The sequence below is a fragment of the Rutidosis leptorrhynchoides genome, chromosome 4 (genome assembly GCF_046630445.1).
Source record: "Rutidosis leptorrhynchoides isolate AG116_Rl617_1_P2 chromosome 4, CSIRO_AGI_Rlap_v1, whole genome shotgun sequence".
Classification (NCBI taxonomy): Eukaryota; Viridiplantae; Streptophyta; class Magnoliopsida; order Asterales; family Asteraceae; genus Rutidosis; species Rutidosis leptorrhynchoides.
Window position 1 is genome coordinate 20,918,712 of NC_092336.1, and position 26,124 is coordinate 20,944,835.

Genomic DNA, 26,124 nt, shown 5'->3' on the forward strand with positions numbered 1-26,124 from the left:
ATTGAATTGCTAAAAATTTGAGTACTCACATACAGAAAGAAATAATGATTTTTTTACAGTCCTGTTTACCAAAGTCCCGTTTACCAAAAGAGAAGCCTAGCCAGGTCTGTGGCCTTGGACTTCCAGGTATCTTTTTTAAAATTTTCCAAATTATTATAATATCTCTGTTTATGTTAGTTTGACCGCAAGTAATTATCTGCCTTTTTTATTTTTGGTGTGTACTGAATTACCGATGAAGATAGTTTTCATGTTACTGACTATTTATTATTACAAATTTGTTATACTTCAATAAATTTATGAATTTTAGTGTTGTATTACAAAACTATATGATGCAGGTGCAACTGATCGCCACTATGGTCAGGTTTACAAGAGAAGGCATAAGCAACTGCAGAATGGGTTGTTAGTCGTTCAATGGGCTGCAAAGTTATCATGGGCTCAAGGGGTTTTCTGATCCAGTTTAATTGACAAAGCAGGGAGTTAGAAAGTCACAGCTGGAAGAGCTAGAGTCCTAGTTTATTTATGATATGTTTATTTAATAAGGACCCTTCCAGCTAGTATAAAAAGAATGCCAAGGTTATTTGTCTTATCAGTTTTTATGTATCAACTTTTTATTCAGTTTAATAAAAGAAGCTGTGAGCTTTTGTGTTTACAGTTAGTTTCATTCCATTCTTATTATTATTCTCTTTATGTTCAATTTAGCCATCAGGTCATGCACTATTTAGTATCAGATTCAGGGATGCAGAACATAATTTTCATGGGGGTTTCGGTAGAGGAGGTAACCACAGATTCGCTGGACGAGGTTGTGACATCGATCCTTATGCCGAAATTTGAACGATTATAGAGAAGAATTGCTGAATTGGAATTCAACTGTGACCATGATTTTGAAGAAAGTGATTCGGATCAGCCCAGTGATACGACTGATACGAATCCTTTTGTACGACTGATACGAATCCTTTCGCGCCTAGATGTCCTCGTTGGGAACCCAAAGAAAATCCGTTGCATGGTCAAGGGGTGAAACTGGAAATTCCCGAGTTTACCGGATCTATGCATCCGAATGATTTCCTAGATTGTATTAGCACGGTGGAGCGTATCTTTGATCTCAAAGACATCCCCGACAACCTCAAGGTGAAATTAGTCGCCATAAAGTTGCGCAAGCACGCATCTTTATGGTGGGAACACATGAAGAAAGATAGGGCTGCTGCCCGAAAATCTAAAGTAGACACATGGGAAAAAATGAAAAAATTATTACAACGAAAATTCTTGCCTGTAAATTTTCGACAGGAGACGTTCGTTGAATATCAAAATTTTCAACAACGTTCACTAGGTATGGAGGAAACTATTCAAGAATTTGAGAAATTGCGTATGAGATATGGTGCAAAAGAGGAAGAGGATCAGGTCATCGCTCGATTCTTGAACATTATTAAACCGGAAGTTTCTGATGTTGTTAGTCTACAACAGTATAATTCGTTTTCGGAGGTGTGTCGCCTTGTGTTACAAGTAGAGAAGAAACAAAAGAAAGGAAAAAATAAAGTTCCTTTTGTTTGCATGTTACCCCCACCAAAACTGCACAACAGGTTGATAAAGGTAAGGGTGAAGCACGTCTCTCAACAGCTCCAGGAAGTAGTAATCGAACACCTAAGTGTTATAAATGTGGCGGAACGGGGCACTACTTTCGTGACTGTCCTAATCATAGGGCTGTTACCATACGGGAGGAAGACAATGAACCCGTTTATGACAGCGATAATGACGTTGACCAGGAGCAGTTCATTAGTTCATTGATGATAGTGACAACATCCTCTATGCCGATCAGAGAGAGGCTTTAGTCATCACTCGGGTACTGAATGCTACTGTAAGCACCGCTGATGATAACACGTGGCTTCTTAATAACATTTTCCACACCATAGTCGCGTCTAAAGGCAAAGTATGTTCGATGATAATAGATGGTGGGAGTTGTGAGAATGTCGTATCATTAGAGATGGTGGAAAAACTAGGCCTTAAAACCGAAGATCATCCGGAACCATACAAATTGACGTGGCTTAAACGAGGTGTTCCAAGTCGAATGTGATGCTTCAGGAGTTGGTATTGGAGGCGTCCTAAGTCAAAATCATTGGCCGGTTGCATATTTCAATGAAAAACTTAATGAGGCTCGACGAAAATATTCAACGTACGACCGAGACTTTTATGCCATTGTTCGAAGTCTCGACACATGGCGCCATTATTTGTTACCAAATGAGTTTGTTCTTTACTCTGACCACGGATCCTTGAAATATATACATGGACAACATAAGTTGAATCCTCGACACGCTAAATGGGTAGAGACAATTCAAGCTTTCTCTTTTGTTATGAAACACAAAGCTGGTATGTAAAACCAAGTCGCAGACGCCTTAATTCGGCGTCATTCGTTTCTCAATCTATCACGTGTTCACCTTACTGGTCTCGACACATGGAAGCAAACATATGCTAGTGATCGAGATTTTGGTCAGATTTGGGAGGCCTGCTCACAGGGTATATTTCATACTTTTTTACTTCATGATGGTTATTTATTTAAAGGGCATCGGTTGTGCATTCTGTGTGGGTCGTTGGGTGATGACATTGTAGTTGAAAGTCATACGGGGGGACTTGCGGGTCACTTTTGAAGAGATAAGACGTTAGCTTTAATTAAAGATCATTTTTATTGGCCGCATATGTTGAAGGATGTTAATCGGGTAGTCAATCGGTGTCGGATTTGCCATATTGCGAAGATGACTAGTTCAAATTTGGGTCTGTATTCTCCTTTGCCAGTGCCTAATGGTCCTTGGGAGGATATAAGTCTTGATTTTGTGCACGTTTTACCTCGCACACAACGTCACAAGGATTCGGTAATGGTTGTAGTTGATCGTTTCTCTTAGATGGCTCACTTTATTCCGTGTAACAAAACATATGATGCAAATCAGGTTGCAAAGCTCTATTTTGCGGAAATAGTGCGTCTACATGGTATTCCAAAGACTATCACTTCGGACCGAGATGTTAAGTTTGTTAGCCATTTTTGGTGTACTTTGTGGGCACGTATGGGTTCTAAGTTGCAATTTAGTAGCTCGCATCATCCACAAACCGACGGTCAAACGGAAGTTGTCAACCGAAGTTTGGGTAGTTTGTTGCGTAGTCTCGTGGGTGAACACCCTAAGCAATGGGATCTTACTTTAGCACATGCCGAGTTTGCATTTAATCGCTCTATTAATCGCACTAAGGGTAAAACACCTTTTGAGATTGTGTATGGCAAAAATCCCATTACTCCCTTCGATTTACTGCCTAGACCCGTGGCTACTGAAGGTGCAAGCGAAGGTCGCGAACATGCTGAATATATTAAAGAACTGCACCAGCAGGTCCAATCTCGAATTACAAAACAAAACCAAAAGTATAAGGAACATGTGGATAGGCATCCTAAGCGTGTTATTTTTCGTGTGAGAGATCTGGTGTGGATCCATTTGCGAAAGGAAAGGTTTTCAGGAGGTCGTTTTGGCAAGTTACAACCGCGTGCCGATGGGCCATTTCGAGTTCTTGAGAGGATTAATGATAGCGCCTACAAGATTGATCTTTCAGGTCATTATAATCTTTCAGGTACCTTTAATGTTGCTGATTTATCGCCTTACGAAGGGGACGACTTTGACTCGAGGTCGAGTCCTTCCGAAGGGGGGGAGGATGATGCAGGTGCAACTGATCGCCACTGTGGTCAGGTTTACAAGAGAAGGCATAAGCAGTTGCAGAATGGGTTGTTAGTTGTTCATGGGCTGCAAAGTTATCATGAGCTCAAGGGGTTTTTTGATCCAGTTTAATTTGCAAAGCAGGAGCTAGAAAATCATAGCTCGAAGAGCTAGAGTCCTAGTTTATTTATGATATGTTTATTTAACATGGGACCCTTCCGGCTAGTATAAAAAGAATGCCAAGGTTATTTGTCTTATTAGTTTTCATGTATCAACTTTTTATTCAGTTTAATAAAAGAAGCTGTTAGCTTTTGTGTTTACAGTGAGTTTCATTCCATTGTTCTTATTATTCTCTTTATGTTCAATTTAGCCATCAGGTCCTCCATTACTATATCTACATTTCTTGAATCTTTTTTTTAACCAGATAACTTTTGTTTAATCATCTACTAGAGGAGGTATTACAAGGTGTTGCTGCAGATAGGATGTATTAGTAGGACCCCTGGGATACAACGCCCTGCTCCTTGAGTATCATGGGATTGAATACCCCGACCTCCCAGAGGCTCCCGAGAAAGCTATTTGTGACTCCACATGAGTAACTTCTTTTTTAACTGCATTGACATTTTGTCCTCTTTTTGTCCGCTTGTTAACCGAAAGGTACTGTAACTATTTTGGCAGCTATATATACCATCTGAATTTGTTGCTGATTTTCCATAACAAAATGCTGGTATAGGAAAGATACGTCGTGAATTCTTGAAGGGTGCAAGTGTTACACGTGCCAGAACCATACGAAATTTAGGCAGAAGTTCATGTTGAGAACCGGGGTGATCATGAATTGGCAGCTTCACTTGGCACTTTTGAGCTTGAAACGTGTGTCAATTAGGTTCATCTATAACCAAAGGTAAACTAACCCTGTACTGGATGCAGTTTTTTTAATTTATTTGTTATATTATATGTGTGACAAATCTTCAGCAAGAATGTTGCTGAATACCGGTTTTTGGTTGGTGGGGAGGTATTGACCCGTGTGCACTTCTATTTTTAAAAGATAGTTTTACAAATGCTCATGATTGCAAAAACCATGCAATTACAATGTTGCTCGTATATTTTTGTAAAGTGATTTAGAAGATTATACACGTTGATTAATAAAAACACGTTTTTTACGATATCTAATCAATTTGACCCGTTAGTGGTTAGTTGTAAAGCAATTCTACACATTCGCAAGTAAATGGGTTAAAGCTGTAACATCAATCCGTTTTTAACTTGTTTAAACCTACAGTTATTATTAAAATGGGGGGAAGTTCAGGGTGGCGGCGTTGAGATAGATTTAGGGTTTGTGGCTTTTGAAAATGAAAAAGATATAGAGAGCGTTTATTTGTACATGCTAACGGTTAAGATGATTAATTTAACTAGACTTATGAGGAATAGTCCACCTATATAACAAGTACTACGTATTTTAAAATTTGAGGTAGAAATATGAAGTGTGTTGGTGTGTATAATCTACAAAATCAACCAATCCAATTCTGAAAATTAAATAGTTTACTTTCTGTTTACAAACTGTTTCAGTGCTGTTATATAATTTGCATCTACAGATAATGAAACAAAAGGATAACAAAATGAGGCTTTCTGCTAATTTATGTTCACAAAGGACCATGTTCCTAATGATACCAGTCTAGTGAAGGAACTCTGTAAACTAAAGCATCCTTTGAATCTTGTAAGATATCGATCCTTCTTGTATACCTATCATCGGAAAAAAACTTAAAAGGATCTGTTGATAGGTTGGCGGGACCATTTTCACTTTTCCTGATAAGACTAACTCCAAACTATCTGCATTTAGGATAATAATATTTATTTCTACCATTTATATATATGTTTACAATTTCAAACGAAACCTGACCGCATGTTACATCCCACCATGAAGTGTGTCTCAATGAACTAAAAGGAACATATCCCACCCATGTGACTTCATCATTCATTATACTCTTCTTCCGAACCACATCATCCTGATAATCCATACCCGATGAATTTCCCGTCACCTGCCTCATGGTTATCTCGACATCAACCAATGTGCCACGTGGCAAAACTGCGTACATTATGAATCCGCAGTTGTAATAGCACCAGTTCTCTGGAAGTTGCAGTATATATCTTTTCCCATTAAGAATATCTTTAGGACGTACCATACTATTTGGAATCTCAACAAGGCCTTCAAGTTGGAGAGACCAAATGCAATTTCCACTATCCTTTCCCTAATAGTTAATAGACATGAATTTATTATTTTACTATACTATAATCAATTTAATTACATTATATTATAGAAAAGTATAGATTATATAGTCAATACATATCTCAATTTGTTTTTGGTGTGTTTGGTACACCAGCTTGTTGAAGCTTATGGGAGCTTGAGCTTATGATTTTAATAAGCTCTAAGTCATAAGTTTTGTTTGGTAGACATAAAAAGTAAAGCTTATGAAAAATCATAAGCTCTTGAAAAATAAGCTACTTTTAGTAGCTTATGAAGAAAATAGAGCTTAAGAATTAAAAAATAAGCTCCAACTAGTTTACCAAACACTTATAAAATATAATAATCTCCAACTCTAGTCCATAAGCTCCAGCTACAAGCTCCAGCTCTCCAGCAAATTTCATCCAGACACACCCTTTGACTGAAAATTAGAGAGACATACCTGGATCATGGAATCGAATAACCTGTCAAAATCAGTTAGAATACTTCCATCAGTAATTCGGACATCACATAAGCATTTACAATTTGTGATAGAATCTCCTATTGATGTAATCTTAGGGCATCCGTCTGCCAAGAGAACAGCTAAACTTGATGGGAACTCGGGGAATATTTCAAGGTTAATGCAATCGCCGATGATGAGGACTTTTAACTGTACCAATTGTGAGATGGTGGAAGGTAACTTTAGAAGGTTACGACAGTTTCTAAGGTCGAGAACTCTCAGTTTTGTCAATTGTGAGATGGTGGAAGGTAACTTTGAAAAATCATTAAAACTCAGATTCAAACTTTGTAAGTTGAATAGTTGACTAATATCAAATGGAATGTCTCCATCGTTCAAATGGCAGTCAATAAAATTCAACACTCGTAAGCCATCTTGCACCTGATCAAACAAACCCGTAGTGTTAAGCTGGAAGCTAACACCAGAACAAGAAAATGTTTTCAAATGCTTCAAGGCATCAAGTTGGAATTCCATTGTCGTTAATTTACTACACCCATGTATGAATAGCTGAATAAGGTTGGTGCAACAGTCTCCGATTGATGAGGGCAGAACTTGTATCTGAACATATTGCAAATATAACTCTTCCAAGCTTTCCATTTTGCTTCTGATTACCGGGAACTTAAGTAATTCCGGGTATTTATGAATAAAAAGATATTTAAGTGATTTCATCTGCACGATTGCAGGAAACATCCTAAACTTGGGACAGCCTTCTACACGTATGCGCTCAAGCTTTTTATGATATCCAAGTGATGGGTGAATCTCGATTAACTCATCACAACGATAGAATGTTAACCTTTGAAGACATGGGAGATGATTAAAATTTGGAGTGTCGAGTAACTTCTTTGCAGAACAGAGTTCAAGCACTTTCAAACGTGGGAGATGCTAATGGATACAACATAAAAAATTAATATTTATTAATTTAATGTTATAGTATATGACCAATGCATGAGATGGATACATAGTATACCCGTCAATCAATCTAAATCATTAAAAAAAGGTTAGTTTGGGTTGTTTCCGGAGTCAAAAGAAATTTGGCGTGGATCAACTGGGTAGTCAAAACTTATGTTCATTTAAGAGCAGGTTAGGCTGTTTGAAAAAGGTGGTGATATCCCTACTGATAATTAATTCACTAAATGCATTACAATATGTCAAGTCATCCAACAATAAGGGACTAAAAGTGGTTTTGGTGGGAAGGGCGATTATGCCATTTGAGCCCTAATTTCGTCGATCTCATCCCAAATTTCATCAAATTCTCCCAAATTTAACCGATAATTAGCAGCTATTACGTGTTCTGTTACGAGATATCCTGTTTTAACAAGTTTTGATCAGTGAATTATGTCTGCAATTCTGGTAAGGATAGAAAGGCTCTTCGGAAAGATTTAGTGGTGCAGAAAGCTAGTATCAGTCAACAACCTTGGGTGTTATTAGGTGATTTTAATGTCACTAAGAAGTTGGAAGAACACCAGCTGGTGAGAGGAGATGCAAAACTTTTTTGACTGTATCAATATGATAGAGGTAGATGATATTGGAAGCTCGGGGTTTCATTTTACTTAGGACAATATCCCTCAAAAATCCTAATTGTGGAGTCCTTAAAAAGCTGGATATAATTTCCCTTACCTACTAAAAGGGCTTCATTTTTTTGTCATTTGAGTTACCCAAACGACATTCCGTTTTACTCATATATATATATATATATATATATATATATATATATATATACTAAAAGGGCTTCATTTTTTTGTCATTTGAGTTACCCAAACGACATTCCGTTTTACTCATATATATATATATATATATATATATATATATATATATATATATATATATATATATATATATATATACACTAAAAGGGCTTCAGTTTTTTGTCATTTGAGTTACCCAAACGACATTCCCTTTTACTCATATATATATATATATATATATATATATATATATATATATATATATATATATATATATATATACCCTTACCTACTAAAAGGGCTTCATTTTTTTGTCATTTGAGTTACCCAAACGACATTCCGTTTTACTCATATATATATATATATATATACTAAAAGGGCTTCAGTTTTTTGTCATTTGAGTTACCCAAGCGACATTCCCTTTTACTCATATATATATATATATATATATATATATATATATATATATATATATATATTTAAAGACAAGTTGTTGGCATCGAATACTCTCATTTGTCACGCACGCACGCGCTTTCGGGCAGGAAACCCGAACCGCATTACAGGGATCCGAACCTTATACCATCCCGAGGGGCAGGCGGTCGGACCTGGGTCCTGAATACGGGTCGATAAAACCTTTACCGGAGCAATTCGGCGTTCAGAAAATAAATTCCACGAATATTTTTAAGGGAAGGGAGAATATTTTTAAGGAAAGGGACTCGAACTTGAGATGTCCACGAATACGGGTGAACCATTCTTTCTTAAATCTGCAGACCCAACTTTATCCAAATTCCCACCCTTTCAAGCCCTAACCTCTTATTCTGTACTCATTTCCCTCTGCTACATCGACTCACTCCTAGTTCTCCATGATTAAAAGTTCTTCTTCTTCTTCCTTTTTTTGATCAATTGAAGATTTGGGTTTCTGATTAGGGTTTGAGGGGATTCAACTGAAATCTTTACGATCACTCTTTCGCTGAGGGGTGGTTTAGTCATTTTCAACTGATATTCGTTTTTTTTTCCTTCTGCTTCATAAATGCGTTGGTAAGCTATGTTGTTGTACCAAATAAGTGCTTTTATCATGTTGTAAATTTGATTGAAACTATTATGTTTGTCTTTAAGGTGGCTGATTTTAGTGGCTACTATTTGTTATTAAGTATCTAAATTCATTTGAAGGTTGTATATTTATATGCCTACCACGTGCTCGATAAAATGTCTGAATAGGTAGTGTTAATGGTTTATCATTGCTGCTCCACGCGACAGGTTATACGAGGATTTATGGTTTTGTTATTACGAATTTGGTGTATGTAGGCTATGTTATTAATGCTCAGACCTTCAACTATGTCTTACGATAATATGCATATCTAGGTTAACTTTTATAATCGATTTATTTGGAGTAGAGATAAGCGCTGAGGCGATTTATTATGATTAATGATGAGTTTATAGTACAATATCAATATCCTGCTGCATATGGGCTATTTTTTTCCTTATCTGGTTTCAAACCATAGTCCAACTGTTTTGGGGATTCCTAATGGTTTAAAACATAAGCCTAGATCTTTTAGGTTTATGACTTATACTGCTAATAAGGAGGTTTTCTTGCCTATTGTTGAGAAGGGTTGGGCAAATGATGTGGATGGTTACAATATGTATAAAGAGAATTAAATAAGTTGAACTGGAGTCATGAAAATCTATATTTAAAAGTGAAGGATGTAAGAGGTAAGCTTCAAAAAGTACATAAGGATATTGATAGTGATCCTTTAAATAAACAGTTGACAATTAAAGCATCTAAGATTTTGCAGGAGTATGAAACTGCCAAAAAGGATGAATTGAGTCTGCTTCAACAATTAGCAAGGATAAAATGGTTATTTGATGGAGATAAGAACTCAAGCTATTTTCATGGCATTTTAAGAAGTAGAAGGAAGAAGAGCAAGGTGGATAATACGTGATGAAAATGGGACTAGACATTTTGGTGACCAAGTTCCTGATCAATTTGTTAAACATTTTCAACAACTCTTGAGAGTTGCTGATAACGTGAAACCACTTGAGGAGTTGGGTGGTATGGTATCTTTACTATAAAATTATCAGATTTGGATGCTATAGAATGGTAGCTGAGGTGACAAATCAAGAAATAAAAAAAATGCCATGTTTGATATAGATAGCAATAAAGCTGCAGTGCCCGATGGGTATTCTGCTCATTTCTTTAAGAAAGCATGGAGTATTGTAGGGAAAGATATTTGTTTGGCAATCAAAGACTTCTTTAGAAATGGGAAATTACTTGGATAAGTAAGTGCTACATTGATTGCACTAGTGCCAAAGATTGAAACTCCCAATAAGGTATCTGATTTTCGGCCAATAGCTTGTTGCAATGTTCTTTACAAGTGCATTAGTAAGATAATTACTAATAGAATTAAAGATGGCCTTTATAAGATAGTAAGCATCAATCAGGGTGCTTTTATCCCAGGAAGACACATTTAGGATAATATTTTGGTGCTTCACGAAGTTTTAAAAGGATATAACAAAGCTAGTGGGCTAAGTAGATGTGCTTTGAAAATTGACATTCAAACGGCATATGACACTGTGAGTTGGTATTTTTTGAAGAAGGTTTTACACAACTTCGGTTTTCATCTTAAGATGATTAAGTGGATAATGAGGTGTGTAACAACTGCTAGCTTTTCTATATGTGTTACTGGTGAGGAACATGGCTAGTTTAAAGGTGGGGACGGGCTTAGACAAGGAGACCCTATTTCTCCCTATCTATATACTATGGTGATGGAGGTGTTGACCTTGATTATGGCCCAGAAAATTAAAGAAGATAGTGGGTTTAAGTATCATTTTGGGTGTAAAAAGTTAAATATGTCACATGTGTGCTTTGTAGATGACCTTATGATACTTTGTCATGGGGACTTGAATTCTGTTAATGTGATTAACAAGGCTTTGGATGAATTAGTAATGTCTCTGGTATGTTTCCCAATTTAAGTAAAAGTACTATTTTCTTTGGAAATGTAGATGAGGCTGTAAAAAGTAATATTCTGCAGCTATTGCCTCTCACTAGTTGGTAAATTGCCAATGAGGTATTTAGGTGTTCCATTGCTGGCCAAAATGTTAGGTAGTGCTGACTGTAAATGCCTAATAGATAAAGTTAAAGCAAAAGTGCTATGTTGGAGAAATATAAAGCTGTCATATGCTGGAAGACTACAATTATAGCTTCCGTGTTAGCATCAATGCAAATATATTGGGCATCTGTAAACATGCTCCCAGGATCTTTCATTTCTGACATTGGGAAGATTTTAAAAGTTTTCTTGTGGAGTCAAGGGGATAGTTCAAAAGGTAAAGCTAAAGTGTCATGGAAGTCTATTTGTATGCCGAAAATTCAAAGTGGGGGATTAAGCCATTGAAAAAGTGGAATGAAATTTTGTTGATAAAATAGTTGTGGAAAATTATTGGTCAGAAGGATTCTTTATGGGCCAAGTGGGCTAATTTGGTGAAGTCAAAAGCAAGAAGTGTTTGGGAGGTTAGAGAAGAATGTTCAGATAGTTGCGGGTGGAAACAGTGCTCACTAAGAGATAGAGTCAAGCCACATGTGCTTCATGAAATTGGTAATGGTAAATTGACATCTGCTTGGTTTGATAACTTGCTTGGTTTGATAACTGGAGCAGTATAGGGGCTCTGGATCATATTGTACGTAGAAGGGAAAGATATCAAGCCAGATTGAAAAATTCATAAAAAGTTGCTCAGATTGTTCAAAATAGTCAATGGATATGGCCTGAAGAATGGAGATATAGGTTTCCATACCTTCTTGGGTCATTGAACAATATGGGTTATTCACGATAACCGGACTAGGGAGTTAAATCTTGATATCCTTAAACCCAATAATATTGCGCTTAAGGGTGTATTTACCCTTCGCTAAATATATGGTGAGCCCGAGTATTATTTGGATGATGTACCATCGGTTGGCCAACGACATGGCGCCTTAGTTCGAAATTCTTTTTTCAGTGATAAATTCAGGAGACGTATTTCGGTGATAAATATCAATGCATTCATATGTAATTCAGATTTATATGCTTCATTGATATATCATTTTAATTATTTGATACAATACAATTGGTTTATATTAATAACATTAATAATTCCTACATAGTGTTTTTCAAGGATCATAATAGTCTTAGTCTACTTAATAGTGAAAGTAAAATATAATATCTCATCTACTATGAACCCAGCCTATTTGTGATAATGCTTCATGTATGTGCGAGAAAAAAAGATCTTCATGTTACATGAATGATCAAATTGGTTTTTTTTTTTTTTTTTTTTTTTTTTTTTTTTTTTTTTTTTTTTTTTGAATGTGACTTTCGATTTGATTATCATAGGATATCATTTTTGTGAGTTTTGTTTTTATTATCGTAGGGTATAGGGTATATCCTATCAATATGTAGATTCATCTTTCTATATAAGTTTTAATAATAATGATAATATATGTTTACCTTTTATAATTTTCATAAGTAAACAAACTCGTGTATTCACGGATAATAAAACTAGTAAAACCTACGAAGTTTTGCAAGAAAAAAATAAATTACACCTTAGTGTTGACTACGCGTTTGTCGCTGATTAATTACCGATTAAGCGTTATCCATATCAAATACGGTGGAAATTTAGGTTGATATGGGTTACGTCCCGACCCGGATATGAAAATCTGACCCGTTTTGACGAACCCATTTCACCCGACGCAAACCCAATCTGACCCAATTGTCAGGCATAATACGTAACATCATTTTATAGAATAGCTGAATTACCTTATCTATATCATTCCAAAGTTGTTTTTGCAAGCTGTAATACAGTCTTAAAACAACGAGCTTTATTGCTTTAAAACTGTCTGGGAATGAATTCACAGGATAATCTTCCCAAATAATACACTGCAACTCATTTGAAAGAAAATCAGGTCCTTTCAAATGCTCAACGTCATCTTTATCCTCCTTGTTATCATCATTATCATTATCATTATCATCATCATCATCATCATCATCATCAACATCATTATCATCATCATTGCCATTGTCATCATTATCATCCTCGCCATCATCATTGTTCCCCTCTACATACTCCTCATAATCAACATCCTCCACGTCATCATCTACGAAATAATAAGCAAATCGATTATCAACTCGTTTCACAGTAAGCCACCTTAGCTTCTTCATCTTTGACAAAATCTCACATGAGTGAGAATGACCATAACAATATATCGCTTCAATCTTGTCATTTTCCTGCAACGAAAGAGAAAGAATGTATGTAAGGGTTGAGTTCGAGTACGTCTTTCATTAGTATGTGTGTATCAATCTATGCGCATATATAATACATATAATACATATACATATAGTGTATAATATGAAAAACAAGCTATCTAAATATGTTAACCTTTACCGTTGTTTCATCCATGTCACGGATTTCATCTTGCTTCCAAACTCTGCTATGATTTTCAGGATACTTGCCATTTTCTCCTCTAACAATGAGGTGTCCCATCTCTTGAATCAGATCGTGCATTTGAAAATAATCATTCACAAAAGTTATCAGAGCTCTTTGCTCCAACACCTTTATCCCTATATCTGGATTAAAACCAAAAGCATCAAGTATCTCCATTGCATCTCGCTTTTCCTTTCCCCTAAAGAAACATGCAATATCTAAGAATAACTCTTTCTGGTAATTTTTAAGCCCTTCATAACTAATCCTAAGTATATCCATGACTTCGGCATCTGGGGTTCTTTCTAACATTTCCAGGTAACTTTCCCACTCAACATTGTTTTTGTCACATAGAAAAGAACCCGCAACTCTAAGTGCCAATGGAAGTCCATGAGCATAATAAACTACACGTGATGAAAGTATCACATAATCGTTTATAACATTTTCTTCCCTATATGCATATTTCTTAAAGAGAGATGAAGCTTCGTCGTGTGCTAACAATCTAACATGAGAGACATGGTCTACCTTGTGTTTAAGTAGCAAGTGTTCATCTCTAGTTGTTATTATTACTCTGCTCCCACTACCAAACCAATCATGAGATCCAGCTAAAGCCTCCAGTTGGCGTGAATCATCGATATCGTCAAGAACCACTAACACTTTACTACGACACAGCATACGTTTTATCATTGTTTTACCTTCTGTAACACTAGGTACTTCCATATTTACTCTAAACATGGTTTTCAAAATTTTATTTTGCAATTTTTCCAAGTTGCCTTTGTTGAATTCCTCCCTAACGTTCTCAACTATGCAGTGACCCTTAAATTGGCTATATATTTCCTTAAATACAGAAGTAGCAAGAGTAGTTTTACCACCACCCCCGACACCCCATATCCCAACCATTCGCACACCACTAGAATCAAGTTTCAATTTTGATATTAGTTCGTCCACGCGATCCCTCATTCCAACAAGGCCTTCATCAACGTCTTGTGAACCGGAGAAAGACATATTTTTCAAAACTGTATCAACAATCCCTTTGATGAGTTCTGATTCATGCCTGCATACCGAATATTTGTATAATTAGTGTATGTTCAGTCATTCAATGAGCTTGTTATGAGAAATTGCTGATTTACCCCACGAGTAAGGGGAAGGAGTCGTTAAGAGATCGTAGTTCTTTAATCTTAAAGTGAAATATAATGACTACGTGACCATCATTAGATTATGACCTCCAAATTAAATATGAATTCATATTAAACGCAATTCCATGAACTACGTCAAGCCATGAAGCATATCGTCCAAAACGGATCAGTGTGGTGTTTGTATCAACTTATACAGACCAATTTATAGTCATAAAAGTTGGTTAGGAAGAACAATCAACCAAATTATATCAAGAGTTTGTCAGTTCAAGTTTCATTGGAAACAGTGTTACCTAATATGTGAGGCTATAATTGAAGGATTTTGGACTTGATGTTGATGTTAAAAGGTGTGCTAAAAGTGTTCGAGGCAAAATGCATTTACTTAAACTTTATGACAACTACTAGTAATTAACACTAAATGTACCAATGAGTTATTAATTTAGTGGCATCCATTGCCATAAAAGCTTGGATCCGCCATGTGGATGCCTTAGCCAAAATGAGAGTGTGTACGTGTGAGTCTCACGTACTTTTTGCAAAGATTTACAACCCTTGACAACGTGGAATGATACTCGATCCTGCCACGCGGGGTATTCAATGGACTATTTTACAGGAGGCATCGGACTCTTACGGATGGGTTTCCAGAGGAAACAAAGATTTGGGTGTTCCTCTCGATCTACACCTTTTGTCAACACTAAACGTATGTAAGTGTAATCAGCGTAAGTTATTAGTTACTGAGATTGTTAACATATCTTTGACCATAGGTTATCATTTTCAGCTTTTACAAACACTGTACTATGTTTACATCATTCTTAAAAGGTAAGAAGTCAATCAGCCCAATGAAAAAAATTGATTTTTTAAACAATTATACATAGAACTCAATTAGATAATAGTAACAGCGACAAAGTTACCCGTCAGCAAAGTGTTTAGGTTCCCATCCAGCAATGTTACTTGCATCAAAAAGTGCTTTTCTCCACGAATCAGCTTTATTGACGTTATTCGCCTCTTGTTTTGCAAAAGCTTCTCCGAAATCCCTTTTCCTTTTCCTCACATCCGAGGGTTCCACATCATAGAATATGGGCATAACGATTAACCCATTCTTATCTCTACACTTCATAATATGTGAAAGTTCATCAAGACACCACGAAGAATCTGCATAGTTTTTGGAGAATACTACGACAGCAATCTTAGATTGTTCAATAGCCTGGAACAGTGCTGGACGGATGGTTTCACCACGGGGAAGATTTTTATCGTCCTTGTAGACGATGATTGGTCGATCTATCGCAAGAGCCGAGTAGAGATGGTCTACGAAATTTTTGCGGGTATCGCCTCCTCTAAAACTTAGAAATACATGATAAAATGAAGAAGGAGCAGAGTGAGAAGATGAAGAAGCCATTGATCGAAGTGTTTGACTAATTTTTACACCAACGTAATTAATTCATAGTGTACAAAACATATAGCTTTATATATTTTTGGTAAAACGGCGATGTATGAGTGGTGGTGATGGACGATGGCCGGCACCGGCAGATAAGTGATGATGGACGATAAATCAATGAAAGAGTGGTTGTGATTATTGTGAATCTGCCGTAATAATAAAACTATGAAAGGAAAAGGTATTGAATTTTTTAGACAGAAGTCAGTCAGTCAATCACGCGTTTCGGTTCACTACAAATCTGAAATGAGGGAGAAATTTCTCGGTGGGAACTTATTTTGTCCTTTCCCTTATCCCTTACCAGAAGCTTGGATATATAATTTGAAAAAACACAATACTCCTTAACAAAATAAATACAGTACTCCTTAATAAATAGATACTCCCTCCGTCCCTGTATTATTGTCCACTATTCCATTTTGAGATGTCCTAAATTAATTGTCCACTTCCATAAATGAAAAGGAAAGAAGATATTTCATTGGTGGATCTGGAGAGAGAAAATATTTCATTGGTGGAGAAATGAAGTTAGTGGGATTTCCATAAACTGTGTGTTTTTTGTCTGGTGACAATAAATATGGGACGGAGGGAGTAAAAAACTAGTCCGGGTCAGCGCGATGCGGCGAGGGCTTTCGGTCTGCGTATTCATATTTAACGTAACTTTATGTATTTACAGAAGAGAAAACGGGTCATGTGTTAAGCGCCGTTGTAGGTGTCGTCGTCTTTAGTGTTTTTTAAAATCTGTCCGGTTCGGACGTAGCTAGTTTCGTTTTGTTGATAAAAGTATTTCGAGTCTAACGGTGCTGTCGAAAAATTTTAATTCGCGGCTAGGAGGAAGATACGGGCTGTCGTTGTGTTTAGCCTTTTTTTTTTTTAAAAAGTATCTGTTTCGAACGGACTTATTTTCATTTTTTTCATATAATTATTTCGAGTATGACACTGGTGTCGAAAAAATTTAACTCGCGGTGAGCGGGAAGATACGGGATGTCGTTGTGTTTAGCGTTTTTTTAAAAGTGTCCGTTTCGAATGTAGTTAGTTTCGTTTTGTTCACAAAAATATTCCGAGTTTAACGGTGTGGTCGGTGAAATTTAACTCGGAGCGAGGAGGAAGATACGGGCTGTCGAATTGTTTGGTTGGAGTTTTTATTTTAATTGAGAGAATTTATGTTTTACCCTATGGAGTTCAAGGTAGTTTTTGTAAGTTGGTTATATTTGAGGGGTTTTTTTGCAGTTTTTGTGTTGGAGTTTTGGTCAATGTCGTTTTGACCCGTTTTTAAGTTGGGGTGGGTATGACGGGATTCCCCACCCCTTTTAGTATGTATAGGGTTAATAAATAATAAATTAGTTTATAACATGTGAATTCTAACATAATGTAAAAGTTATCTGCTCGTATAAATACAAAAGAGTTTCATTATACAAATCTTAAAGATATCTTCTCGTTAATTTATGCTTTTGTCGTAAAAGTATAATTTACATATGTAATGTAATGTAAACATATAGTCGGTTACAAAATTATTACTTATATATACATTTTGGATGAGCTTGTCAAAGAATAATCAATGCCATAAAGTTGTGAGTAGTTTATTTGTTGTTTCTTTTCTAAAGTGTTCTCACGCAATCAATAGGTTCTTTGTAGACGTTTACATTTTACGTTTTACAATTTACGTTTTACTTTTACTATTATGTTTACATTTTAGGTTTAAGTTTGAAAAAACAGGTCTTGACCCAACTCATTTAGCCTTGACCCGCTAGACCCACCTAAAAATCTTCCCGTTTAGAATCGAATCCGGTTAAACCCATACATATTTATAGAGTTTAGGTTTCTTATATCTTCCCGTCTTATAGAATTCGTTTTTTCAGCGGAAAAAAAAATAAAAAAATAAAAAAATAAAAAAAAAAAAACTCATTTTTCCATAACATTGTCAAGTCATCAAAATTCCCCCACAACTATACATCACTCACAAACATTCACCATAAAAGATGGTCGTAGCGTCTATTAACTACAATATCAACCAATCCAACTATAAAATTAAATTGTTTACCGACTTTCTGTTTACAAACTTTTTTTAATGATGCGATATAATTTGCATCAACAGATAATGAAATAAAAGGAAAACAAAATGAGGCTTTCTGCTAATTTGCATTCACATTGGACCATGTTCCTGAAAATACCAACCTAGTGAAGGAATTGCGTAAACTAAAGCATCCTTTGAATCTTGTATGATATTGATCCTTCTTGTATACTTTTTATCATCAGAAGAAGAAAACTTAAAAGAACTTGTTGAAAGCTCGGGGGGACCATTTTCACTTTTCTTGATGAGACCAACTCCAAACCATCTACATTTAGAATTATACCATCTTTTTTTAATTTCATGTACTAATTCAATTTCAAACGAAATCTGACCAGTGTACGTTACGTCCCACCATGAAGTGTGACTCAATGAACCAAATGGAACATACCCCACCCATGTCACTTCATCATCAACACTCTTCCCCGGAAACATATCATCTTGATAATCCATACCCGGTGAATCTCCTGTCACCTGCTCCATGGTTATCTTGACATCATCAAACACGCAGCTACGTGGCAAACTAGCGTACATTATGAATCCGCAGTTGTAATAGCACCAGTACTCTGGAAGTTGCAGTGTATATCCTTTTCCATTATCTTTAGGACTTACATTTGGAATCTCAATAACGCCTTCGAGTTGGAGAGACCAAATGCCATTTCCGCTATCCTTTCCCTAATTAATATACGCGGATTTATTATTTATTTATTTTACTATTAAAATATATAGATGTTATTTTATAGTTAATGTATATTAAAAAGCTTAATCTGATTTTGCCTGAAAATTGAGAATCATACCTGGAGCATGTAATTGAATAACCTGTCAAAATCAGTTAGAATCCTTCCATAGGTAGTAATTTGGACGTCACATAAGCATTTACAATTTTTAATAGAATCTCCTATCGATGTAATCTTAAAGCATCCGTTTGCCATGAGAACAGCTAAGCTTGATGGGAACTCGGGGAATCTTTCAAGGTCAAAGCATTCGCTGAGGTCGAAGACTTTCAGTTGTGTCAATTCTGAGATGGTGGAAGGTAACTTTGAAAGGTTACTACATCCGGAGAGGTCAAGAACTTTCAGCTGTGTCAATTGTAAGATGGTAGAAGGTAACTTTGAAAAATTATTAAAACTCAGATTTAGAGTTAGTAAGTTGGATAGCTGACCAATATCAGATGGAATGTCTCCATCGTTCAATTGGCAGTCGATGAAATTCAACTCTCGTAAGCCATCTTGCAACTGATGGAAGAACAAAGGCATAGTGTTAAGGAGGCTAACACCACAACAAAAGAACATATTCAAATGCTTTAAGTCATCCAGTTGGAATTCAATTTTCTTTAATCTACTACACCCCCTTATAAATAGACAATTAAGGTTGGTGCAACAGTCTCCAATTGATGAGGGCAGAACTTCTATTGGAATGTCTTTCAAAACCAACTCTTCCAAGCTTTCCATGTTGCTTCTGATTACACTGGGAACTCAAGGAATTCCGGGCATTCAAAAATAGTAAGATGTTTAAGAGATTTCATCTGCACGATTTCTGGAAACGTTCTAATCTTGGGACAACGTTCTACACATATGTATTCAAGCTTTTCATGATATCCAAGTGATGGGTGAATCTCTGTTAACTCATCACACCCGAAGAGCATCAACGTTTCAAGACACGGGATATGGTTAAAATTTGGTGTGTTAAGTAACTTCTTTGCGATAAAGAGTTCAAGCACTTTCAAACGTGGGAGATGCTAAAGAATACACACATAAAAAAAAGTTAATATTAATTAACCAAACTTAATCATTAAAGACGGGTTTGTTTGGGCTGTTTCCGGACTGAAAAGAAATTTGGCGCGGATTGGGTAGTCAAAAGTTATGTTTTTATTTAGAGCAGGTTAGGCTGTCTGAAAAATGTGGTGATATCCCTACTCCCTACTATTAATAAATCCACTAGGCTATTTAGAAAAAGGCCATTGGCGCCTTGCTAGAATGCTGTGGACTTTGATTTTTTTTTTCTGGGGCTTTAACCGTTGTTTTTGGGCCTATTGTGCTTCGCCTTAAGTTGTGTTTCCCTAGTTCTAGATTTCTCAAATATCCGATTGTGTCTGCATATATATAAAAATTTGGGCTCCAGAAAATCATGTGCCCCGAGCGGTCGATCGGGTTGCTCCCTCCGAGCCTCTCGTGAAATCTGACCTCTTTTAGTTAAATGGTTAAACTCTTGATTAAAGGGTGGATTATTGAGTAAGCATGTTTTCTAAGAGCATACATACTAGATGTTTGATGAAAGGTACTGGTATTAAGGTAGTAAATGTCGTCGTTGATGATGAAGATAATTATTGTTACAATTAACTCCTTATATAATGATAAAACTAATTTTAGATATGGATCGAAGTGTTAGAAATTGTTTTCTGTTGGGTTGGTGATGCTTTGGTTTAAAAATGAAATGTGGACAGATCGATTTGTTGAGTCATTTTAAAATGGTCATAACTCTTAATTTGTAGCTCCAATTTGGATGTGTAAGTACTCATTGAAAGGCATAGGTGTCTACTTTCTAAACATGTGGGCTTGGTTCCTCAAACTGAGTTTAAGTGGGTCTAATGAGCAAACACTACATGCTGTCAAGAAATAATTGTGCAGCAAATTTGTAGTTTGCAAAAAACATATGAAATCAACCTTAATTCGGATTTCGATGAGGTCAGAACCATTGGAAAGCTACGTGAGTCTAGTTTCAACGAAAATCTATTTCTCAATTTAGTTCACAGAACAAGTCACTCAAATCCTTTAAAGAACCACAGGGTGGTCAACCTGTCCAAATTTTGAGTTGTGGTGAAATGTGAAAGAAGCGCGTTTAGCTAGCCTAAACCAATTATAAAGTTTATATATGTGATAAATAGTGTAGATAGTTGATATTGTGATGTATGATGATAGGTTCTCAAGTGAAATTCCATCAAGAGTAATTCTATCAAGAGTGACTAGAAAGTATGGTTAAGAACGATTACATTCAAGTTGAGTACAACTACTCGTGCTTGTGTGGAATTTATTATGAATAACTAGTTGTAGTGATTTGATGCCATATGCTATGGTTTGCTCCATACGATTGAAGTTTGTGGATTGTGTAATATGATGAGATGAGTAAAGTATTTTTGAAGTTTTGTTACACAAGGATGGTGATTGATGGATTGTGTTATTATATGTAGATGCTTGCAATAGTTATGGCAAAGGTATGTTTAATTCGATAATTGTATTAAAATATTATATTGAATGCAAAGGTGTTTGCAAGCATCGATTTATTGGGTTGAGAACCCGGCTAGTAAGGGATGCGGGTAATTGCGTGAGTTTTTCCGGTTCGCATGCCTAGTATTGATGAGAAGTTAAGGGGTACAAGTGTTGCGTGAGTTTTTCAGCTTGTATCTTAAATTGAGAAAGGGTCGCGAGTAAGGTGGGTGGTTCTGGCTCGTGTATCTTGAATTGAGATCTTAGTATGGCAAGGTGTGCGTGAGCAAGTTTAACTTTCCTAATTGTTTATTGTGTTATGGTAATATGCTTTTATTTAATTTAGGTGTATTCACTAAGTGTTTGTTGCTAGTTACCGATAAATCGTTATTCATATCAAATAAGGAAAAAATTTAGGTAAATAAGGGTCACGATTCGACCAAAAATGACCCGGATATAAAGATCTGCCCCGTTTTGAGGCGACGCAAACCCAACCCGACCCAATTGACTAGCATAATACTGAGCATCATTTTAAAGAACGGATAAATTACCTTATCTATATCATTCCAAAGTTGTTTTTGCAAGGTGTAATGTAGTGTTAAAACAACGAGCTTTGTTGCTTTAGAACTGTCTGGAAATGAATTGGCAGGATAATCTTCCCAAATAATACACTGCAACTCATTTGAAAGAAAATCAAGTCCTTTCAAATGCTCAGTGTCATCTTTATAAAACTCCAATTCTTCATCATCGGCATCTTCAATAAACTGCAATCTTTCATCATCATCTTCTTCATCTCCATCTTCGTCTTCATCTTCTTCTTTGTCAGTTAGGAATTGCATGCAAGAACAACAAACAACAATATTTATTAGTCTATCACCCTCCAAGTAACAAGTCAACCCTAAACAACGCAACTGTGTAATTAAGTTACACCCATAAATTGATAATAATTACTAACCTGGTAATTGAATAAAGCAAACAAGACAAACAAGAGCGAAAACATGAGACAGTAAGGATTTAACATATTTTTGTAGGTTGGAATACAATTTTAGAACATCGAGCTTTGTTGTTCTAAAAATTTCTGGAAATGACTTTGCAGGACAATCTTCACTAATATTATGCTCCAACTCATTTAAAATTAAATCAGATCCTTTGAAATGCCCAACGCCATCTATATCATCCTTGTTATGATCATCATCATCATCATCGTCGTCGTCGTTATTGCCATCACTATCATCGTCGTCGTCGTCATCATCATCATCATCATCATCATTATCATCCTCAACAATAACATCATCATCATCATCATCATCATCATCATCAAGTTCCTCCACACCATCATTCAGATTATCGGCTCGTTTCACAGTAAGCCACCTTAGCTTCTTCATCTTTGACAAAATCTCAAATGAATGAGATTGACCATAAAAATATATCGCTTCAATCTTGTCATTTTCCTGCAATGAAAGAGAAAGAATGTATGCAATGGTTGAGTTCGAGTACATTTTTTATTGGCATGTGTGTATCAATCACCACACATATAATTTTTTGAAATTATTGGCATGTGTGTATCAATCGCCACACATATAATTTTTTCTTTCAAAAGGCAAAACCTCAAAGTGATGTTCGTGGAGATTGAACATGGGTCCCATTTGGAGATTTCGAAGCACTCAACCACCCCTTTGGAGTTAATCACCACACATATATATTACATATAACGTTAAATATGAAAAACTCTAGCTAAATATGTAAACTTTTACCATTGTTTCATCCATGTTACGTATATCTTCTTGCTTCCAAACTCTGCTATGTTTTTCAGGATTATTAGGATGTTCATTTCTAATAATGTGGTGTCCCATCTCTTGAATCAGATCGTGCATTTGGAAACAACCATTCACGATAGTTATCAGAGCTCTTTGTTCCAACACCTTTAGTCCTATATCTGGATAATAACCAAAAGCATCAAGTATCTCCATTGCATTCGCTTTCGACTTTCCCCTAAGGAAACATGCAATATCTAAGAATAACTCTTTCTCGTAATTTGTAAGCCCTTCATAACTAATCCCGAGTATATCCATGACTTCAGCATCTGGGGTGCTTTCCAACATTTTCAGGTAACTTTCCCACTCAACATTGTTTTTGTCACATAGAAAAGAACCTGTAACTCTAACTGCCAATGGAAGCCGATGAGCATAGTAAAGTACACGTGATGAAAGTATCTCATAATCTTTTATATCATTTTTTACCCTATATGCATATTTTTTAAAAAGATATGAAGCTTCTTTGTGTGATAATAACCTAACACTAGAGACATCGTCTACATTGTATTGATGTAGCAAGTGTTTATCTCTAGTTGTTATTATTATTCTGCTCCCACTACCAAACCAATCATGTGATCCAGCTAATGCCTCCAGTTGGCGTGAATCATCGACATCATCAAGAACTAGTAACACTTTACTATGACATAGCATATGTTTTATCATTGTTTTACCTTCTGTAACACTGGGTACTTCCATATTTGCTCTAAACACGTTCAAAATTTTATTTTGCAATTTTTCCAAATTGCCTTTGTTGAATTCTTCACGAACATTCTCAACTATGCAGTAACCATTAAATTTGATACATATTTTCTTATATACAGAAGTAGCAAGAGTAGTTTTACCACCACCACCGACACCCCATATCCCAACTATTCGCACACCACTAGACTCAAGTTTCAATATTGATATTAGTTCGTCGATGCGATCGCTCATTCCAACAAGGCCTTCATCAACGTCTTCTAAACTGGAAGAAGACATTTTTTTCCAAACTTTATCAACGATCTCTTTCATGAGTTCTGATTCATGCCTGCAGTTCGAATATTTGTATATTAGTGTATGCTCAATCGTTCAATAAACTTTTTATGAGAAAGTGCTGATTTACCCTATGAGTGAGTAAGGGGAATGGGTCGTAATTATATCATAGTTCTTTAATCTTAAAGTGAAAAATATTGACAAATGACCGTTGATCTCTAGATGGGAAGTGATTTATCAAAGGCTGGATACTTCACATGACAAGTGTAAACAGATACTAAAGATGGAATTAATACACGGTACATAGAATATTGTTTTTCCTGTCCAGGCTACACGGGAAGGGGAGTATTTTTACTTAAATGTGAGTGGCCTAATCAGGCTTATCCCTTCACTGTGTTCCAGCATTTCCCTGGCCACCTCAAGATATATGGTATATGTTGCTAGTGAAGTTTACCTCTTGAGAGGATATAATGATCATAATCACTAGGCAATCTTGGGATGGTTGAAGATGAGATTAATATTAAACATTTAAACCTAATTCCAAGAATTAAGTTAAGCCATGAAGCATATCATTCAAATTGGTTCAGTGCGGTGTTTAGATCAACTTACACACCAATTTATAGTCATAAATGTTGGTGAGGAACCATAATCAATCAAAAATTTGTGTGTTCAAACTTTGATATCATGAATTTAAATTGTTTGCGAAATTTGATTTGATTGAATTGGATGGATTTTGGATCGACTGAATCACATCATTGTGATTTTGCTCTAATACCATAAGAACATTACAGATTTATCATATTCACATATTGGAAAGAAAAAAAAGTAGTTACATGATCCTACTGCACGCTACTATGTAGATACATATAGATAGTCAAACTTGAGTGAGGAAACTCAACTAACTAATATCTAACCAAATTGTAACAAACAACTAACTAACCTAACTAATTTAAATGTTATTACAGGGAGTGAAATGTTTGTGAAGCTTTATGCCTTGATTTAAAATTGCATTATCTATCACTTTAACAACTACTGTATTTTTCTATCATTCTTATAAAGTAAGGAGTCAACCAGTCCCCTATGAACACAATCAACATTTAAAATAACTATAGATACAAATTAACTTAATTAGGTAATAGTAACAATGTTAATAATAATAAGAAGTTACCCATCAGCAAAGTGTTTAGGTTCCCATCCAGAAATGTTACTAGCATCAAAAAGTGCTTTTCTCCATGAATCAGCTTTATTGGCGTTGTTATTCGCCTCTTGTTTTGCAAAAGCTTCTCCAAACTTCCTTTTTTGTTTTCTCACATCCGAGGGTTCGACATCATAGAATATGGGCATAACAATCAGCCCATTCTCATCTCTGCACCTCATAATATGTGAAAGTTCATCAAGACACCACGATGAATCTGCATAGTTTTTGGAGAATACAACGACTGCAATCTTAGATTGTTCGATTGCCTCGAAGAGTGCTGGACCGATGGTTTCACCGCGTGGAAGTGCTTTATCGTCCTTGTAAACGTTGATTGGTCGATCTGTAAGAGCCGAGTAGAGATGATCTACAAAAGTTTTGCGGACATCGCCTCCTCGAAAACTTAGAAATACATGATAAAAGGTAGAAGAAGCAGAGTGAGAATATGAAGATGAAGAAGCCATTGATTCACGATGGCCACGGCAGAAAAGTAATGATGGCTGAAAGATTGGTTGCGTATATGCACTGGTATATATATTATAACAACTATTGATCATGCATATTTTAACCGAGGGGTTTTAACATGCTTGCTCAACGTAAAGGAGGGGTTTAAGGATCTTAGAACGTGGCTCTCCGGTCCGGCTACCGTGAATAACCCTGGCCGACATGATGATGTCGGCGGGGTGGCCAAGTGATTAAGTCCACCTTCGATGACGTCCGTCGATCAGAAGGCCCCAAGCAAGGTTGTAGGTACCAGTTAATAAAGAACTAACCTGTTAA

At 36.0% G+C, this 26,124-nt stretch overlaps 2 protein-coding genes across 4 annotated transcripts; both read right to left on the reverse strand.

The window, feature by feature from the left end:
* Nucleotides 1–5,203: 5,203 nt before the first annotated feature.
* LOC139840234 (disease resistance protein RUN1-like) lies at nt 5,204–16,379 on the reverse strand. 3 transcript variants are annotated; one of them, XM_071830480.1, is made up of 5 exons: nt 15,578–16,379; nt 13,501–14,590; nt 12,876–13,343; nt 6,356–7,291; nt 5,204–5,920 (listed from the first exon to the last, which is right to left on the reverse strand). In XM_071830480.1, the coding sequence occupies exons 1-5, from the start codon at nt 16,060–16,062 to the stop codon at nt 5,498–5,500; spliced, it is 3,402 nt and encodes a 1,133-aa protein (XP_071686581.1). In that variant the 5' UTR covers nt 16,063–16,379; the 3' UTR covers nt 5,204–5,497. The 3 variants fall into 3 exon arrangements, with proteins under 3 accessions (XP_071686581.1, XP_071686580.1, XP_071686582.1); XM_071830479.1 differs by having other exon boundaries at nt 13,495–14,590; XM_071830481.1 differs by having other exon boundaries at nt 5,790–5,920; nt 6,356–6,377; nt 13,495–14,590.
* A 1,856-nt stretch (nt 16,380–18,235) lies between these two features.
* Nucleotides 18,236–25,808, reverse strand: LOC139840470 (disease resistance protein RPV1-like). Its single transcript, XM_071830735.1, has 7 exons — nt 25,318–25,808; nt 23,133–24,204; nt 22,697–22,835; nt 21,915–22,261; nt 19,627–19,898; nt 18,958–19,429; nt 18,236–18,835 (listed from the first exon to the last, which is right to left on the reverse strand). The coding sequence occupies exons 1-7, from the start codon at nt 25,806–25,808 to the stop codon at nt 18,236–18,238; spliced, it is 3,393 nt and encodes a 1,130-aa protein (XP_071686836.1).
* Between the last annotated feature and the right edge of the window lie 316 nt (nt 25,809–26,124).

Excerpts from the sequence above, each read along its gene's own strand:
- LOC139840470 (XM_071830735.1), bottom strand. The coding sequence starts at position 25,808 with ATGGCTTCTTCATCTTCATATTCTCACTCTGCTTCTTCTACCTTTTAT. Across the intron at positions 22,836-23,132 it reads AGCAAGAAGATATACGTAAC|ATTCTTTCTCTTTCATTGCA; the intron begins ATGGATGAAACA and ends ACCATTGCATAC. Across the intron at positions 18,836-18,957 it reads TATTCAATTACATGCTCCAG|GGAAAGGATAGCGGAAATGG; the intron begins GTATGATTCTCA and ends TATATTAATTAG.
- LOC139840234 (XM_071830479.1), bottom strand. The coding sequence starts at position 16,062 with ATGGCTTCTTCATCTTCTCACTCTGCTCCTTCTTCATTTTATCATGTA. Across the intron at positions 7,292-12,875 it reads TTTGGAATGATATAGATAAG|CATCTCCCACGTTTGAAAGT; the intron begins GTAATTCAGCTA and ends TGTATCCATTAG. Across the intron at positions 5,921-6,355 it reads TATTCGATTCCATGATCCAG|GGAAAGGATAGTGGAAATTG; the intron begins GTATGTCTCTCT and ends ATTAACTATTAG.